Source organism: Rhyacophila brunnea, unplaced genomic scaffold (genome assembly GCF_057557595.1).
Source record: "Rhyacophila brunnea isolate RB1 unplaced genomic scaffold, BYU_Rbru_1.0 scaffold_15, whole genome shotgun sequence".
In the NCBI taxonomy this organism is placed as follows: domain Eukaryota; kingdom Metazoa; phylum Arthropoda; class Insecta; order Trichoptera; family Rhyacophilidae; genus Rhyacophila; species Rhyacophila brunnea.
Window position 1 is genome coordinate 38652057 of NW_028232806.1, and position 21735 is coordinate 38673791.

At 33.5% G+C, this 21735-nt stretch overlaps 1 protein-coding gene across 4 annotated transcripts in view; it reads left to right on the forward strand.

The window, feature by feature from the left end:
- LOC147075299 (hydroxylysine kinase) overlaps positions 1–18955 on the forward strand; it is a 32066-nt gene extending 13111 nt beyond the window's left edge. For all 4 annotated transcript variants that reach the window (XM_085942800.1, XM_085942801.1, XM_085942799.1 and 1 more), the window contains 5 exons: positions 2328–2700; positions 12304–12506; positions 14270–14505; positions 15206–15395; positions 16762–18955. In XM_085942800.1, coding sequence (XP_085798926.1) covers positions 2388–2700; positions 12304–12506; positions 14270–14505; positions 15206–15395; positions 16762–16962 — 1143 coding nt within the window. In that variant the 5' untranslated portion in view covers positions 2328–2387 and the 3' untranslated portion in view covers positions 16963–18955. The remainder of the gene's footprint in view (positions 1–2327; positions 2701–12303; positions 12507–14269; positions 14506–15205; positions 15396–16761) is intronic.
- Positions 18956–21735: the final 2780 nt, after the last annotated feature.

Genomic DNA, 21735 nt, shown 5'->3' on the forward strand with positions numbered 1-21735 from the left:
TTCGCAGGGTTTAATTTATTTTTAAAAACTAACCAATACCATCTGTAAATTGTAGTTTCAGATTAATAAATCCAAATACGTATAACAAACAAAGTTTAATATGCACTAATTATGGCGGATCTTAACAGCTTACCTCCACTCTTCGCTACTCCCATTTTGGTAAAATTAAAAAACTTAACTTACAATTTTGTTATTAGTTGAGACAGAGATAGAATTGTCCCGGGGGTAGCTGAAACGCAGGCAGTAAGCCAAAAATATTTGAGAAACTATGATTAAAGTAAAACATAACATTTTTATGAATGCATACTTATTAATAAAATTCAAATGTCGTTTTAGCGGATGCAAATAACTACCCACACAATAAATTTCCTGTTTATTTTTATTTTTTGACCATGTCCGATCCTAATAAGATCATATTATTATGGGCCTCCACAGGGTGGCCGTTTGTATTAACAGATTCGTTTTTACGTGAAATAGATGCCACTTCCCCAAACTTGGTAATATTTAAGTTATTCAGTTTTCGGTTTTTCTGAACTTTATGAATATTGATAGGCAGTATATTTTTTTTTGAACAATTTTAAATAGCGATTCTAGTCTGATCCTAATTTTTAACATTATTTATTTCGTAGACAGATAATTGGAATTTAAGGTTGCATTCAGAATTTTTCTCCTCTAATCCTTCAATACGGGTTCAGCAAAAAACCAATTAATTACCCATCGTTGTAAATAATTTACACTGTGCAATGTTTTAAATAATCAAGGAACGATATCTCAAATCATTCAAAAGGATAAATAATAGGTACATTTTTAAATTCAATGGTAAACTTACAAGAATAAATTCATCTTATTATTATAAATCGTGGGTATACTGCGAATAAGCATTAAGTCAAAAATACTAGTTTTGAGATAATCGAGTTTGAAAGTTTGGACGGTCTTAACTTATTTTATATATATAAAGGCAAATTCCTTTCTGCGATATTGCTTTGAGTATGACTTAGTGCAATTTCGCACGCAGAATTTTGTGAATATAGCCTGAGAATGAGAGAAGCAAATGCACTAAGTCCATTTAGTGCTTTTTCTCTGACTTATAACATAAATTATCTTCGCCAGTTTTATAGATATGAAAGTGTGTGTTTTTGTAGACTATAGAGCGTACTCTCAATAAGATTACCTCATCATTAAGTCACAACAGCAAAATTTTGACTTAGTGCTTTTTTGCAGAATCCCACGATATTATTTTGTGGATATTTTTATCAATAAATGTAATTTCATAAGTAGATATAATTCATAGTTTTATTTTTAAAAAATCATTTAATTTTTCTAGAAAAAAAATGAGCATAACTTGAAATCATTTGTATTTATACCGGATCGTGTTTCGCTATCGTGACCATACCAAAGCTCGATTCAAAGATTCATAATAATGATTAATATCTATCATCATCACAGACTCGATAGCATGGAGTGGTCATTGGCCAGCTTACGTAGGGATAGATCTCCACTAGACTTTGTAGTATCTTTGTAGAATTGTATATTTAGCATGGTCATAGCTTAGGTTTCCAATACTTCGTCACCCATTCAGCCTACTCATATATATACTAATGAAATACTAATATATATGTTAAATGTATGGCTTCAGCTTAATTAATACTAAGATTATTATTATCGGCATTACAAATGTAAATGGTTGCTGGTTCGCCGAATCCAAGAAACGTATACGCCACCTTAGCCTAAGGGATGTGGTTACATATATATTATACGTAAAACATTTCACCGTGGCACAGTTCGCCGTGAGCTTTATTTATCGGAAAGAGATGGCCGTATACTATACGGTCTCCAATTTTATTAGATTCAATATCATCATTAATTCAATTTTCAAACCTAGCTGATTTTGGCAAAATTCTAAAATGTAGACCGAACCTAACAAATAATCCAGTATATCAGCTTTTTTCAAAATTTGTTTGCTGCTGACTTCCTATAAAGTAGTAACTGCTGACTTCCTATAAAGTTTGGTCACAAAAGACTAAAATTTTTGGGGAGGGGAGCTTTGGATTTTTAATTTTCGGGGGCCGTGGTATGAAAACGTTTGAGAAGTACTGTTTAGAGGAATCCTGATATAAAGTGTATCTGCAAACTGAAGTACGACTTGTTTGCAGTGCAATTATTATTCTACTAACTTTTTTGTCGATGTCGTTTTGAAGAGTGACACAATAATATGATCCCAGATATATGAATTTGTCAACAATTCGTCGCAAATCATGGGCGATGAATTTGATGGGGCCCCACTCGTAAATATTATCTAATCCAGTGTACTTTTCGTTTTGTCACAGTCGCCACCAGATACGCAACGCTCGCGTGCTAAAATTCTAAAGTTCACAAAACCTTTCACCATGACCGACAACGGCGACGAAATCCAGGAAGCGCCTTCCAAAATACTACAATCAGGCGAGATCATCAAACCGGAAATAACGGAGGAGGAAGTAAAAGCGCTGGCCGAAAGACTGTACGGCATCTCATGTCTTGAACTCAAGGAAATGGACGCATTCGATGACAGAAACTATCGCATCACAGAGGACACCAACATGAAGAATCCTTTAATTACGAAGCATTGCCCATATGGATACGTTTTGAAGATTATGAACTCGATGGATTCTGAAAAACTGGCGTTTGTCGAAGCGCAAAATGAGACTATGATATTCTTAGGTAAGTCATTTACAGAAATAACCATAGTATGCTAAAAATATATCTACCCATGCTGTGTTTTAATTTGATTTGACAGAAATATCTAATACTTACCAAAAGTTGTATTCTAGCGGTTAACGGAGTTTATCCTGAAAATCTAAAAGTCTAATATTTTAGTGAATTAACCAACTTATTTTTAGAAGATCATTACTTACTAGGGATTTTAATCTTGGAGAGAATTTCAAATCTATGTATTTCGGAATTAATATTCCCAATCCTGATCCCAGGAATGGTAAAATGGTAAAAATATATATTTATATAACTAATAAATATCTAATAAATAATCAATTTTATTTATTAGATATAACAACCGACCTAAAAATGTGATAAACAGATGTTATTTTTTTATATACATATTATTAAAAAGGTGTTATATTATTCTTTCGACCGTGTCCGATCCTAACAGGATCATATAGGCCTCTACAGAGTGGAGGTTTGTATTAACAGAATTTATTTTTACAAGAAATGGATGTCAGCCACTTGCTCAACCTATTAGGTGAATTAGGTCCGTACTCTGACTCATACACAAATTGAAAAGCAATATGTGTACTTGCTAGACCCAGGATTCGAACCTGGGACCCACAACGCTATAGGCCGACGCTTAAGCCGCGCGTGGGTTAAATTACGTGCATCGTATACTTTTAAACCGTTTCATTAGGGATTAGATAATATATTTAAGTTATAGGTAGGTCTTTACTTAGGTACCTATCTAAAGTTTTAACGAAAACCGAAGAAAATCTCGAGATTCTATCATTTTCAATGGGTGATTAGATCGTGTCTGGAAACTTCTACGTATGCAGTTCGTTGTATCACACTTCACCGTGTATTGTATATTTATGAAATGTTGTAAATATATGGCCGCAAATTAAAGACCGTCCAACCTCTTTGGGTCGTATAGTACTGACATAAAATGCATGTCTAAATAAAACACGGTTCTTGTCGGTTTACACTTTACAGGAAGCCAGCAGCAAACTTTGAAAATAGCCGATAAACTGGATTATTTGTTAGGTTAGGTTAGGTTCGGTTTTCATTCTTGAATTCATGAATTTTGCCGAAATCAGCTATGAAAATTGAATTAATGTTCATATTGAATCTAATAAAATTATTGACCGTATAGTATACGGCCATCTCTTTCCGATAAGAAAGCTCACGGCAAACTTTGTCACGGTGAAATGTTGTACGTACAATTTACATGCAACCGATTAAGAAACCTTCAAAATCTAGGTGAATCCCATGGGTTTCAGAATTCCAGTATTGAAATCCTCGTAATTAATTAAGTAATGAAAATCTATGTTATTTTTAACCTTCATAGCAATTCAACATATTATACCAATATCCAGGGTTTTTTTTTGTCGTGTAACGCGGTGGAACGACGTTCCGGCACCTTTTTTCAAGGTATTTTTAATGTTTCAAAAGCAATTAGACGAAACAATATTCGCGTTTACATAGTACCTACAAGCTAATTTTCCTGAATCATCTCAAATGATAAGACATATTATCCTGAAAAACTATCGCGTTTGATAATATATGCATTGAATTCTATTACCTTTTCTTCAAATGAATGTGAACGCGGATTTTCGCAAATGAATCTAATTATTACCTCAATAAGAGCTTCGTTGAAGACCAAAACAGTTTTGGCACTTTTGGTCATCAAACTCGTCGGACCACCTTTGACACTTTTTGGTCCTTCAAAATACGTTGATCGGTGGTTACTCAGTGGAAGACATTCGACTATAAACTCTAACACTAAGAAAAAGAATCATGACGATTTGCCAGACAAAAATTCGACTGAACTTTGGAAATCATCATGGCCCCCACAAAGGGAGACCTTAGTGATAGGTAGGGGGCCCGCTTCAGGAAGTGGGGGCCATGGAAATCACTATATACTTTAATTCAAATACATACATGATGTTTTTAAAATTTTATTATTTACAACTTTAGTTGTATATTTGTACCTACCTATTTGTTTGTTTAATTTTTTATGTGCTTCGTGGCATAGGAAAAGTTGCTTTAAATGATATTTGAATATAATTTTCTTCAGTTAGTAGTTTGGCAAGAAGTGAGTTCCGGCACCTTTTTATTTAAAAAAAAAAGCCCTGCCAATATCTACTCTTCTGCAACATCTTCTTGGCTACACTTCTAGGCGCTGTTGTCTACTAAATGGGAGGAGCTTGTTAATTTATAATGGAAGTGCAGTTAAAAATGGGCGGAGCATGTTAGTTCACAGTTTTAACACGTAGCCAAGAAGATGTTGCTGGTGAGTACCTCGGATTTAAAAACATAATACTGCATACCGTTTCGACATGATCATCTGACTTGACTAAAAACGTATCGGATTCGATAAACAAATTATTCGTGCGCATTTTTTCAAATCGTTTTCTGAAAAACGGTCAATACGAACGAGCGGTCAAATTCGTGAAAACCTTGTTTATCTCACTTGTTAATTGCATATTTGAGAAGCGTGCCAACCCATTGCATAATTTTTCATTTTATGTACCATCATCATTAAGATTTTATTACTTACCCATATACTGATTCGACATGCATTAACAAAATATACATATAAGGAAAATGCATAATAAAAGTACTTATTATCACGTATTTAAGTAATTGTCTGCAATACATAATATTTACAGGATCTCAAACTTTTTTTCAAAAAAATTAATCTGTAATAATTTATTTTATTTAAATACGAAAAAAGAAATATATAAAATAAAACAGTATGTACACAGTACCTACTATAATTAATTATAAAATATTTCAATCAAGTTACTGCGTCTCCCTATAGCGTCGTGGGTCCCAGGGTCGAATCCTGGGTCTGACAAGTACACAATATTGTTTATCAATTCGTGTATGAGTCTGAGTATGGACCTAATAGGTCGAGCAATTGGCTGACATCCATTTTTCGTAAAAATAAAAATCTGTTAATACAAACCTCCTGTGGACGCCCATATGGTCTTATTAGGATCGTAGATGGTCGAAAACAAAATATTATAAATCAAAATATATTTAATATAATACATAACTAACAAACGTATCATTAAATAAAATCCAATATTATGAATAACAAGTTAAATAAGTATACAATAAACTAAAATATCGTTCACTGCAGTGCTTGATTGCTTGAATAGAGGTATTGAACATGTCCATAGAAAAACTATTCGAATGAGAATTATTATAAATCCTTAGTATTGAAGATCGATAAGAAGATGAAGTCAATACGAACTTTTTGTAATATAACACTAAACTTGGCAGCGATTCCATAATAATATGTTCAGTATGGTTGAACTATAATTAAATTAATATTCTTTGCGTAGGCAGCATTTTTTTTAAATAATTAATTTTTGATAATTATTTCCGTAGCTTGTGATAATTACATTAATTGTGGAATGTGGATTTATAGGAGAGTATGAAATTCATATATTAAAAATTAGTTAATGTTGAGACTTTCACGGTTTTTTATTATCGTAATAGATTTTGGTGTATTCACCGCGTGTTTTTCCTCTTCTTTCCTTGACGTTTCGAGTCTTTTGCAGATGCTCATCTCTGCGATCATCCCGCAGCAGATGCGTCTCTCCGAAACGTCGAGGAAAATAGAAGGAAAAACACGCGGTGAAAATCCCAAAAATCGATTAAGTACGACAAATTTAATATTAGAATATGTTGCCATTTTGGTACTGCGATAGGATTCCCGACTGGTTTAATCTGCCCCACATCATACAGTTAACATATTAAGAGCGTACATAAGTGAAACGGCAAATAATTTTCCACACTATGTGGAACGAAATTTTGCGGCGCGTTGCCATTCGGAGAGGGATAGTCGACCTGTTCGCACGTCAATTTCTTTTGTGATGGAGTCGGATGAAAATATTCTTAAATCGTGTAAAACGTTCCGCATGTACTTGAAAAATAAAAAATGTCAATGAATATACTATTATTATTACGAATATAATAATAAACATAACATAAAAAGGACGCATGTTGAACATTTATGACAAATTATATTTCGTTCGGCTTGTATCATTTGCACCCGCGACCCACAATCCGCGCATCGCCTAGTCACGATCTTTTTAGACCATGCCTCAGCTGTGGTATAGCCTTAATATAATAGTTAGGCAGGTGAATAGGTTCTACCTATAGTTGAAAATTTTCTGTCAAATTGGTCACACTTCTTGTGATAGGAAAAGTATGTCAACGAGAAGGTACATGATATGTTTATGGCATATGTAAATAGTAGCCGAGATATGCATCTTAAAATAACTGTATTATCACACTTTGTAATATTCTTCGAGCGTTTATTTATTCATATACATACCTTATACAGAAACGCGATGATTTCCAAAAAAACTGTAAACTGTTATGTAAGATTTTTCAGTTGTTTTTAAAAACAATCATACACGAATGGTTAACATATTTGGAGACAATTTACGAAAACTGTAATATATTATAGTATAGCTCAATTGCCATTTTATTTATAATACTTTTGAGTCCATTATAGTGGCGTCCTACTTAGAATATCGTCCCCTTTCATTTTTAATTCAAATTTTACTCTAAATTTATTCAAAATTGTTAGTTGCATGATCTACACATTTCCACTTGTGCAAATCTATATCACTTATGTCCTATATCATGGCCCCCATATTCTGAAGCGGGCTCTTAGACCAGGATCTTTTTCGGGCCCCCCTACCTATCGCTAGGGTTAAAAACAGTGTGACTCTCTACAAAAACGTTTCAAAAATGGTGTTACAGGTAAAATTAAGGGTATTCGGTGTATTTTTAACGATTTTTTTTTACCATTAGAGCAAATTTGTGAGTTTATCTCATAAGGTAGACTCGCCTCGCAGCGGTCCCCCCAGAGCCCTGTCAGCCCCCCCCCCCCACCCCTTGTGGGGGCCATAACCTATGTCCTATGTAAATAGTGGACAGGAGCGAACAGTTTTTATCAATACAATTATTATGCTACATCCAATAGTCTTGAGTCACGTGAATAAAAAAATTATGTCGCTGCTAATTTTAGCTTGGATACCCAGTAAGCTGGGTGTAAAATTAAAGGTCAAAATGTAGTCAATTCAATTCCAAAGTGATTTTGGGGAATTGGGATCTTTACCATCCCGTCCCTTCGTTTTTTGTTTGTCTATCGATAATCGTAAGTTGTCTTTTTGTTATGGAATTTTCTGCACGTATCCGTCAAAATATTAAAACATATTATGCTTTAAAAAAGGGCCAGATGGGAAGGGAGTGGGAGGAATTAAGATGTTTAAAAAGTGCGACCCGTGATTTCGAAATATTACACTTTTGAAGTGGCAATTTACTATTCCATTTGAGTCATTTTTTGCGACCCGAATTTCGCCTTTCGTCATCTTCAAGCACATTGCAAACTCACCAATGGACAATGGCAATAATAAGTAGTCGAAATAATATGGAAAAATACAAAAACACAAATTAATTATTAAAACACTGTTTTGTGAGGTATTATAAAAATAAGTCTCCATATTTTCAGACAGGTTTGCAAACAACCTTTTATATGACTCTTTTTTGTGTAGTTTATAACTAGCGGCCGTTTTATAAACTATGTATTTGCAAACTGCAAACCTGTGGCTACATTAATAATCACAATTACTTTTCGCGCCTCCCTTTGAAACACTCCGCGCCTCCCAGTTTGGAAATCGCTGCCCTAAAGTGAATGATTAACAACCAATCTACATACGTAAAAATAGTGTGTTTTGAAATAGGTGTGCCCTACGTGTGGGGATGCATATTGCATATTCTCCACCGTTTGCAGATACAGATATGGGAGACAAATAGGTGGTTGGTATGGTTTATAATGGTTATTTTTTATAATAGCTACCTAATACCTATATTGTTAAGTTTCTTTTCAATGAAACGGACATGAGCGATTATAATCACATTACAATTATTATGTTATTCGTAAATAATATTATTATGGGACGCCTGAATGCTGCAATAATTATGAAATATTCAAGGGTACCTAAGTATTCCGGTTAATTACCTAGAGCAGTATTTCCCAAACTGTGCTACACAGATTTTTGTGTCGCCTGCTGTGGTAGGCACACAAAATATCTGAAGGGTTCAAATTTATTTATTTTACATATTATTATAATTAACATGACATATTATAAATTTAAATCGTTCATGACATGACATGAAAAATAATTACAAGATAAAAAGAACTTTTTATATACAACGTTTTTAAATTCTGTTGAACCATATAAACTTGACTTGACTAGCTTAAACGATCAAAAAAATTTGTACTTGACATGTCATATTGATTTCCATAGTAACGCAGGTACATATTAATAATTTAGTTACTAGGACTAGGGAATCCAATCCCGAGCCAAAATTCTGATCCCGGGATTGGGATTTTTTTCCATTGTTAATATAAAAATTTTATATTTACAAATAACATTGATAAAATCGGTCAAAAATAAATCTAGTATAATTTATACTATTTAAGACATTTATTGTTAATATTGTATACGTTAAATCTTGGAAATACACAAGTTTAATGGAGTAAATAATATTGTAATATAAATAATATTGTGAATTTAATATGAGATTGCTATTTCTGATAGTAAAGACATAATGAATAGATCAGCGAGATTTAAAATAGTAAAGCAAATAATCATGGCGTACTTATGGCCTTTCCGCTTCATAAATCTAATTAGTCAGCCAAATATGAAACTGCCGTAAAACGTATGATATCATGGTGGAATTACTTTGTTAAAAGTGCGAAGCATTGTTTTTTTACCAATCTTTCTCATTTTTAATAATCTATGTGAAAAAATAAAATGAATCGGCAACCTACACATCAAACTTCATTCAAACTCAGTTTATTTCTAATGTAGTTATTTTGTATTAAAAGTATTTTTTCTGTTATATTTTCCATAAAAATTGATAAAAAAATCAATCCCGAAATCCCGGGATTATATTTATCAATCCCGGGATTCATAGGTATCGAAAATAGCTCGGGATCCCGGGATTCGGGATCCCGGGATTGGATTCCCTAACTAGGACCCCAGACGCTTAACAACCAATAATGGTGTCGAAATAACTTTTCATACAAAACAGAATTAACTGAAAATGAATTCAATTACACTTAAAGATGGCTAAAAGTATTTAAAAAAATGCATTGGCATCGTGTTCTGATATATTCTAAAAGTTTTAAATGTCTAGCTAGTCGGGAAGTTAGTTAAAAATCGATTGCAAGATTTGTACCGGACAAAGAACCACCGGACAAATAAGAATACGAGCTAAGAAAAACGTTGTAATAAGCATTGAAATTGCAGGGAGGTATGAGTAAAAAAATATTTTTAAAAAGTACACCGGATGAACAAACTAACTAGACCCTATCTTTGGACTGTTTCTGTATGTTTGGTACTATATTGCAACTTGTAGTTTATAATTTCAGGCACCATTAAACGAGACATAAAGTAAACAAAGAATAGTTGTACTTTTATCCATATATTATTTAAATTATATATTATTAAATATTAACATCCATGTCTGTGGTTTGTTTATTTTTCGGAGTTAATAATGAAATGGGCTTTAATGGTGATGATCAAAGTAGTCATTAACGGCAAAATTGTTGGACATTACTACTTTATTAGATACTTTGATAGATAAATTGAAATCATCCATTTTTAATTAAGTATTTTTATGAATTACCTACGTTTTTTAAAACGGAATGGGGTGACCATTTTTTCTGGATTCGCTAGTGTGCGCATTTCTCAACTGTGTCTACTAGAATAAAATTATTGTAGTACTTACCTATCTTTAGGTGCTTACTATATTAATTTAGTCCCACGAGTGCCTACATGGATAAAATATATGGCAATACGGTAAAATCTGTCTCTAAAGGGGTTTGAGAAACACTTACCTACAGTTAAGATAAAACTACGATTTGTTTCACGAATGACTAATGAAAAGTCACTATACAATTTTATTGTAATCATAACTACCTTTATTTCATTACAAAAAGAAACAATAGGTTATTAACTGTATGCATAAAATTAAATGACCATTTCATTTACTTCAACTTGTAAAGCATTTAACCACAATATGCAGTTACCTAATACAAATTGATTTATAATATGACCGTCCATTTCAATGATAATAAAACCTTTGTACTTATATGATTGTTTTCTTTCTTTAAAGGTATAAGAAACTCTAGCACCGTCAGTGATAAAATAATATTTAAAAAAATCCATAATTATTTTGTTTTCTTTTTGCACAATAAGGGGCTTGTTTGGTGTGCGAACTAGGGAATCCAATCCTGAGCCAAAATTCTGATCCCGGGATTTCGGGATTACAATTTGACAATCCCGGGATCCCGGGACTGGTCCCGGGATTGGCATTTTTCTCCATTGTATAAAAAAAAATATATTTACAAATAACATTGATAAAATCGGTCAAAAATAAATCTAGTATAATTTATACTATTTAAGACATTTATTGTTAATATTGTATACGTTCAATCTTGGAAATACATAAGTGTAATGGAGTAAATAATATTGTAATATAAATAATAATGTGAATTTAATATGAGATTGCTGTTTCTGATAGTAAAGACTTAATAAATGGGTTAGCGAGATTCAAAATAGTAAAGCAAATCATGGTGTACATATGGCCTTTCCGCTTCATAAATCTAATTAGTCAGCCAAATATGAAACTGCCATAAAACGTATGAGATCATGGTGGAATTACTTTGTTAATAGTGCGAAGCATTGTTTTTTTCCAATCTTCATCATTTTTATTAATTTATGTAAAAAAATAAAATGAATTGGCAATTTACACATGGGTATAAATCAAACTTCATTCAAACTCAGTTTATTTCTAATGTAGTTATTTGTTATTAAAAGTATTTTTTCTGTTATATTTTTGTATTTATTTTATTTTCCATAAAAATTGAAAAAAAAATCAATCCCGAAAGTTTCGGGATTATGTTTATCAATCCCGGGATTCATTTTGTTTCCAACCAGTGAGCTGCATTTTTTAATGGAAAATATTTTGGTTATTACTTAGCTTAGGTAGCTATTTCTACATATACCATACCAAATAATTCTCCTTGAATTGCCACCCTTCGAGTAACTGCCGCCCCTAAGCCATCCTCAATGTACCTACCCCCATGGGACGTCACTGCTTCTAACCCATGAAGATGAGACTAGATAATATATTATAAGCTATCTTTTTCCTCGCCGAAACTTCATGACTGACAATCGTAATCCAGATAATTTAACCGTCTGACAGCCTTTTACATGGCTTTGCTTCATCCCTCTCAACATTAAGCAGCATGCAGGGCCTTCATCAACGAGAAATCTGTGGTATCTACTCTTTATTTGGTCTCTATCTGACCCAATATCATGACTTTTTTCTGGTTGTCACCTTCTCTACGAACTATATGATTGAAAATTTGAAGAATCCTGCGAAGGCAAACCGAGGAGAGTCGTTTTCGAATCTGGAGTTCTCTGATTCCATAATATGTAGACAGTTATAAGCTATATATAATATAGATAGACTAATGGTTTCTGAATTTTTTTCATACAGGTAGCCACAAAATTGGTTGTCCAAGACCCATCAGAAATGTATACGGCCATTACTTTTCCTTGGAGAAACTTACATCGGGTAAAAACCACGTTGTCCGACTTCTGGAGTTCCAGCCTGGAGAAGTCCTGGCTTCAGTTCCAAGAGGAGACTTTCTTTACTACCAAACTGGAGAGTATGCAGCTAATTTGGATCGATTATTAAAGGTATCTATTATATATTATCTTCTTCTTTTATATATCTTCATAAACATTACATCTCCCTATTCTGTGACGTCTAGCTGTAACTCTACAGTATCCCAAACGTAGATCCAACCTCCATCAATTTCCAACGTCCCAATGTTTACACAGTGGATCTAACGTAGTGGATCCAAAGTAGAGAAATTTAATTTTACACACATACGAACATATTTATTTTCAATATTCACTAATATTCATAAGAGATTACTATCTGTATAAAAATATTTTACATCTATTACTCTTTAGGTTTTAGATTACCACTACTCCAAAACTAAGCGCATTGCAAGGTCTAAGTGAAACGGAAAACAGAAAAACTTTGTTTCTATAATAAAAGTTCCTTAAATTTATTTCTCTGTGCTGTAAATGCTAATTAATTCAATTAATATAACCTTTATGCATTGAGATTTTAACCATAATGTGCCATAAATTATCGAACTAGAGTTGTTGTTCTTGTAGAGTCATAATTTCATTCACTTCTCTCATACACATAACTTTATATACAGTTTTATTTTGTTTCGGCCATGTCTGATGGGCCTCCACAGAGTGGAGGTTTGTATTGACAGATTTTTGCTTTTACGAGAAATGGATGTCAGCCACTCGCTCAACCTATTAGGTCTATACTCAGACTCATACACAAATTGAAAAACAATATGTGTACTTGTCAGACCTAGGATTCGAATATATGGGACCCACTACCGCAATAGTGTGTATTTTAAACTATCTCAATAATAACTGTTTACACGAAAAGGTGCTGACTGTCTCGCCAACCTCATTCTTCAAATGAAAGCGAGACGTGATATTGTTGTCATTGTATGGTGCTATTTGACAGATTCAGACAGGTTCAGGCAAATTTGTAGATTATCGGTAGATATCAAAATATTCTGTGCGGCGTAGTTCGTATTTCTTCCAGCAGGTTCGCTACTATTGTTCTACTGCCTACGTCCCAATTATTGTGTGAAAAGTCAGAAGCATCTGAACTTTTTCATGCATGCAATCTTGCAATTTGCACGATAATATGTACGAGTTTACACGTGCATTAATACATACTGTCAGCAGTAAATCAATGTACATGTAAACGGGTTATAACACCAAGAAATAAGCTTACATGCAATAGTCATCTAAATAATATAATACATAACATGCAGAAATATTAACATCTATTTTACGAAGGTTGCCCATTAGCGAAAAATTCAACTGGTCATTCAAGAAAGAGTAACACAGTCATGTATTTATTAAATTTGTGTCGCTGAGTTTCAAAACCCACTATAACACTTTTTTATTATGTTGAAAAAATCAATAAAAACTTTTTGAACTAAAAAGGTTTTTGAATGTTTCAGTAGTGTTATAGCGGGATTTGATAGACACATTAATTTTGTTTCATAAATGACAGTTAATCGTAGCGGCTTTTGAAAGAGGCGATAAAATTTTCATGTAGAGATTTTAATAATGAATCCAACGATATATTATATATCTTAATTATTTAAAAAAGTGTTACAGCGGGTTTTGAAATTTAGCGACACATTTATTCTCCTTATGAGAGTTCAGAATAATCCAAACCACTGAGTATGTATTGAAACCTTCATCCTATGTGTCTTTCCTTTGAGAATTATATCACAACAGCTCCCTCTATGCTAATAACTAATAATTTTTGACAATCTGATTTTGTGTTGGCGATGGTAGTTTTATTTTTTAACCAGTGCAATAAAACTATCCAACTCTCTCTTTCACAGGGATTCTATCACTCCGGATATGTAAACCACAAACATATTTGGATGCTGGACAATATTCCTGAATTGGAAAACTTTAAATTTGCCCTGACGGATGAGAAAATGTTGAAGATTGTAAATGAAGTTTTGGCAGAATTCAAGGAAAAAGTGATACCCAAAATTCCTAAGATGGAGAAGGGAATTATACACGGAGACTTTAATGAAAATAATATCATCGTTAATAAAAGTACAACAGGAAAGTGAGTTAATATTAATTAATACTGTTTTTTTAGCTACATACACACAGTAGGCACAAATTTATCTTTTTAAATCATCATCATCATTGAATCTTTGAATCCACCCACTGCTCGATGAAAGTCTTTCCAATCCAATGTCATTACTCTTGATCCTATGCATTGCCACATACTTCCGAAGAACTTAACTATCTTGTCAATTTCGAGGCCTACAGGTCTACCTAAAATGACAACCAGAAGCTAAAATTGTAATTATTTGATTTGAACAAGGGATTTAATGTCCCCCAACCATGTCCGATCCTAATAAGATCATATGGACCTCCACAGAGTGGAGGTTTATATTAACAGATTTGGTTTTTACGAGAAATGGATGTTAGCTACTTACTCAACATATTAGGTCCATACTCTGACTCATACACAAATTTAAAACAATATATTGTATACTTGCCAGACCCAGGATTTAAATCTGGGATCCATGACAGTATAGGATGACGCTTAATATGCCACACGGCCATCGTGACATTTACTTACATGTAGAAATTCGTTTTGTGTTTTTTTTGGAATTCTGTATAATCTAAAACTTTCTCAACATTAATATAATATTATTCTCATTGCTATATTATTATCGTTCATTCATCAAAAAAATTTAAATTCGTAGGATCACAATAGCCGTTTAAAAATATGTTTGATTTTTCCAAATTTTCAGAGACAACGATTGGAGAATAACGGCCATATTAGATTTTGGCGATACTCACATGTCGTGTTATCTCTTTGAACTGGCAATAACAATGGCATACGCCATTCTGATTAGCGGAGACATCAAAACTGGGGGACTGGTTTTAGCTGGATATTCCACTGTTAGAATCATACCGAATGCGGAAATTCAACTGCTAAGGGTAAGATTACATAATAGATAAATAAATATACATTACACGCATGCATACAACATAATATTCTTCTTCATCGGGACGACATGACTGAGGATCGTGACCCAGATGATTTAGAGGTGTGACGGCCTTCGCCATGGCTTTGCTCCATCCCTCTCGGCATCCAGGGCTTTCGTCAATGTGAAACTTGTGGCACTCTTGGATTTGGTCTCCACAAACTGGGAAATCAAAAGCTCTTACTGAACACATTTTAGTCGTTTCGGTAATATTTTTGTACTTCCAAATTGGTTGCAGTTCCGACAGTATTTTTTGCCATTTGCTATTCTTCTTTTGATATCAACATATTATATAGGTAGGTACTATAAGTGACAGTGCTGGGGCTCGATTTCCTAACTATCATCTCGTGTGACACCAGACGACATGACGTAATTGTGGCGTCAGCCAATACACGCTCGAGCGGGCGGCATGTATTGGCTGACGTCACAATTACGTCATGTCGTCTGGTGTCACACGAGATGATAGTTAGGAAATCGAGCCCCTGTAGAGATCTTAAATAAACAGTGCACACTAAACTTTGTCAGACATACCTACTTATTTGTTTCCATTGAATTAAAAATACAAATTGCAGAGTAGAGTTTTTAAAATACAATTATGACAGTTTAGTGTGCACTACAAATTATATCAGATCTCCACAGCCTACCTCCACCCTTCGCCACTGATAAGTGTGGGTGGGCGCTAGTTGAAAAATCAATAATAATCTCTGTACACTTTTATTCCGAGATAATCACAAACAAACCTACTAAAGTTGATCCTACAAATCAAATACATACTTTGCTTTCACAATCGTTGACGGTTAAACAAGTACAAGTGTTATATTACTAAAAAATTAATTAAGAGCAAATTTCAGATTACTACAAATATACATATTTATGTGTGAAATAGGATTGAATATTAGAATATATCCCATGGAGATGATATATAAAATGTCATTATTATTTTCATAGCAAACCGTATAATAATTTAAATGTTATAACTTGTCCTGTCTTTGTAATTCTAAAAACACTAATTCACTGTAATAAATATTAATATTAAGTTAGAATCGCATATTATTTAACTTTAAAATTGATTTATTCAGCTTGGTCATTAGTGTACTTGTATTCATTCAGTCCTCACCACCTCAATTATAAATGCGAATGATATGATATTATATTATAATGAATAAAAAAACATATTCTAATAAAGTTCATAAAAGTTTTGTACTATTCTATAGGAATCGTTTTAAGCGCTTCAGGTTTTGTCTTTCGATTCCTATGGAATATTACAAAACCCACAATCAATTTTCATGCGATTATATTATTATTTGATATTGTTTTAGCTTTGCGTAGCAGCAAGACTGTGCCAGAGTCTGGTATTAGGAATGTACAGTCATCAGCAGCATCCGGCCAACTCCTATCTCATCACCACCAAGAAGTCCATTCTGGAAATACTTCCCGCCCTATGGGGAGAGACGGAGGAAGATATCACGGAACAGTGGCAAGTCGTAGCCAACGATTATCTCACCAGAAGCTCAAGATAACTTCTGAAAGACTCCACATAACTCTATGATAATATTATCAACTCAGTTGCCTTCATTCCACGACTACAAGAACACCCCTTCACTATATTTATGCATTTAACCCTTGCTGAACAAACACTCATATGGAATTTCACTACAACGGAATTGAAATATTGTTTCATTAATTCGATTTACAAATTTTTTTAATACGGAAGTTGGAGGTTGGCAACATACTAATAATATGTGGCCAGGGAATACAATTTTTCATTAAATAAGAGTTAATTAGTGAATTTATTCTATATTCCACTGTAATTTTTTTTTCTTTCTTTTGACCATGTCCGATCTTAATAGGAACATATCGTCAGCGTTCAGGCAAAAGTCACCAACCCTGAAAATGGCAGTTTTGAGTTGAGTATGTCACCCGAAGCGTAAAATTATGTTCTTTAAGATGCAAAACTCACCTCGGTACATTAGTTAGTAAAATTTTGCTTAAATCCGAATTATTTGTTTTTCACTAAATGACTTTCGATAAAATCTTAACAAGCAAAAGTCATTATAGGTGAATAGACATTATTGACTCTATAAAAAAAAATCCTTCGTTATAAATATACAAGCAAAAGTCACTATACTATGGATGGTGAGTTTTACTGATGCTTCTTTTGGCTAACATTGTTCAGATTATTAACAAGCAAAAGTCACCAAACCATAATTTGAGCTACCTTGCCTCCTTTAAAACCTTCCAGATGTTTTAATTAGCATCAAAAAGTAAAAATACCTTAAAGAAATTATTAAGAAGACATGAGAAAATAATTTAATGTAGATAAAACCTTAAAAACATTAAAATCTGATTTTTCCTGCATTTTCAAACTTTCAAATTGCGATATCTCAAAACTATGTTTTTAGGGTTGGTGACTTTTGCCTGAACGGTGACGATATGAGCCTCCACAGAGTGGAGGTTTGTTTTAACAGATTTTTGTTTTTACGAGAAATGGATGTTAGCCACTTGCTCAACGTAATAGGTCCATACTCTGACTCATACACAAATTGAAAAACAGTATGTGTACTTACTTTTTGTGTAGGATTCAAACCTGGGACCCACGATGCTTTAGGAAAACGCTTAAGCCGCGCGGCGATTGTGACATTTATTTGGCAGATATTATTCTATTGGTGGTCTTACAAAAATGTATTGTCACAAATTTAGACATTCTTATATTATAATCGGCAGTGATTTTTCTTTAACGCAGACAATTCATTATAATATTTAAAATGGGGCCCTAAAACTGTTCATACTAGTCATAAATTATACTGAAATCAAAATGCATATTTCTCACAAATTGAATACCTATAAAATATTACCCAAAGCATAACAAAATACTTGCAACTAACATCAAAAGGGCCTATATCGTCAAAATCAATCAGTGCCTCGGGCCCCCACGTCCCTAAACCTGCCAATGAATATGATAAAAAAAATATAATTTGTTTTAAGTTTGACGCTGTTAAATAACTTCTGCCAACCACGATGGCCGCGTGGCTTAAACGCCGGCCTATTGAGTCGAGCGTCCCAGGTTCGAATCCTGGGTCTGGCAAGTACACATATTGTTTTTCAATTTGTGTATGAGTCAGAGTATAGACATAATAGGTTTAGCAAGTGGCTGACATCCATTTCTCGTAAAAATAAAATCTGTTAATACAAACATCCACTCTGTGGAGGCCCATATGATCCTATTAGGATCGGACATGGTCGAAGAAGAAATAACTTCTATATATGAAAGAAAATTCCACTTTACATTGTCAATTTTTAATTCCCCACAATAATGTAACGACTATTGTCATAATACGTCAATTATAAAATTATTACTTACCATAAAATGTGCTCTATAAGTCAATTAATTTTACAATTTCTTAGTTATAATGGTAGTTTTTAATTTGTATAAATGTAACACTTTAAGATGTGCAATAATTTATTTAGTAAACATTACCAGAACTGTAAAATTCATCAATTTATAATGTTTTGTAAATGTAATTAGTTGTAATATTGTACTATGTCAAATAAATTATTAAAAGTATTAAACTATTAATTTTTTAACCATTCCTGTAGTAAATGAAATGATTAATCGATTGGAGCAGTCAAGAGTAGAAACTAGAGGTGAGTTAGAAATACTGTCACCAGTTTGCGTACTCAAGTTTCGGCATGTACTACCCATACTCAGTACGTGTGGCCCAATAAATATACTTGTTACAAAATACTTGAAACGTATTCGAAGTTCAAACGCATTCGGTGATAATATCATCACCGCGACTCGCTAGTTGGTACTGTTGGTAGACTTTCAATACTATTGATATTAAATGAGCGCGAGTGAGATAGCATAATACACGTATGTCTAGCCGTGATATTATACTCAACTGATTGCTCTCCCTTTCTCCTCAGTTGTAAAGTTGGTATAGTGAAGGACAGAAATGGTCACATGTTCGTTTTATAGTAATACTATTGAGTTAGTTTTAGTTTCAGTTGAGTATGAGACTTATATTGAGTTGACGTCAGTCTCAAGTACCGGAGTTCGACGCATGCAATGAAATCTCGCCGTCCGCTAGCTGGTTGGTAGTGTTTCTATGTATGAAATCATCACCTCGGACGTCGCGACTCGCTTATGTTTATACAATAGGTGATAAGTTTTGTGTAATTATTGGACCACATTCCCTCGGGAATATGGTGACGGCACAGGCTTACTATGGTGACAGCGCAAAACATGTTTGAAATAAAAAATCATTGTATATTCATACAAGAATATTATATTTATAACCTAACATAAAAACAACTCATAAATTTTAAACGTGTTTAAAATTTTATAATAAATGGGACATTTCAAAAAGCCCAGCTCAGTATATTTTTAGCGATTCTATTGAAGCTGATATTTCAAACACTAATATGGAGTTAGTTTTAGTTCCAGTTGAGTAATGAGACTTATGTCGTATACGCACACCAAACGCTCTATATAGTATTCTAAATACTAGTAAGTATTTTGGAACAAGTTTCGATACTAAGTACTTTTTTATACTGGTAGTAAGTATACTTAGTCTTCAAAATCGACCAGTTTTCCCACCTCTAGTAGAAACCATTGTGAAGCTATAAATGAATCATTGTCATTTTAGGCAGTGCTCCGCAACCGGTGTGCCGTGAGACGATGCTAGGGGTGCCGCGGCGCATTGTGTCAAAAAATGGAAATAATTTTGTATCAATACTGCTGGTAATATATTTGAGCACCTGAATAAAATTAATAAAAAAAATGCAAGGTCAGAATGAAAATATATTGATATGCTTCACTATCCTACGGATATTAAATAAATTCACTACCATTGAAAACAAGCAATGAATTTTGGGTCCGGCCCAAAAACTTATAACTTTGCTGCAAAAGAAATTTCATTTACTTTCATACAATCAATACGACTGGATTCGAAACCCTTTTGCAACCAATGCCGGAAATTCTATAGAAGCACTATAATTATATTCGTGAGGAATTTTGTTGAATTGAGGAACGACATGACGCTAATTTTAAAATTTAAGGCGTATTTTCTGGATTTCGGTTAATAAAGAATATCCTCGGATTTCCGACAAGGCTATCGCAGTTAAGCTCCCATTTATACGACATATACCTATGTGTGCAACTTTTATCAACTCAAGCTATAATTAAAAATGAAAAGCAGTCATACTTGACGGGTGATAAGAACTTCGGGTTTCTCTTTCGTCAGAGCTCTAGTCTGGGGGGCCAGGCTCAGGGGGGGCGTGGCAGATCAACCAGATAAGTGAGATAAACACAAATTACAAATTTTCTGTAATGGTTAAAAAAAGGCGGTATAACACTACGCTGATACTAATATTTTTAAATATGAGATTGGGGAGTGTTTGTATTAATAAATACAAAAAATAGCTAACAATGAATACAATTAATTTTACCTCGAACACCAGTTGAAAAACACTACCTACTTTAGAGTATCACACTGTCTTTAACCTTAGCAATAGGTATGGGGCCCACTTCAGCATGTGGGGTCCATATTTTGATGTATAAATTGTTTTACCTGTGGTGTGCCGCGGAATTCTGGGAATACCTTTGGTGTGCCATGGGTGAGAAAAGGTTGCGGAGCACTGATTTAAGGCACTGCTGGATGACAGCCTAATCCAAAAACTTTTATCATCGCAGACAATCCGGTGCCGACACTTTTCAGTCGCTCTGGCCGAGCATTCTTAAATCTCTCCTGTCGCAGCCTAACCATCTCTCTTTCAGCCGTCCAGGTTTTCTCTTGCGCTCTCTCATAAATTTTGTAGGATCATTAGAAATAAAATAAAGCATTGAATCGAGGTAAATATCATGGTTTCAATTGCGATTTTATTCATACATAATATCCATGTAATTACCTATTACATAATTAACAATAATTCAAGTAGGAAAACATCATCTCACACAGACGTTTCAGATTAACACTATAATGGCACTTTGTTTAAAATAACAAAATTTAAATAATCGGTTACACTATAGACTACAGTGAATTAATAATAATACATTCAAAATAATTCCTCCCTTCTACTTACATCTGAAAGCTCGACAACTATACCTAAGTCTACAATTTCGAAAACTAAAAATCAATCACATACAAAACAAAACCCCAGACAAAGAGTCACACAGTTTTATAGGGTTAAATTATTAACTTGATAATAATTCTGTACCTTAGAGCTGAAAGTCTGGAAGTCACATATTCAATATTTTGTAGGAGAGCAGTTAGCAATAATTATTATAAAGC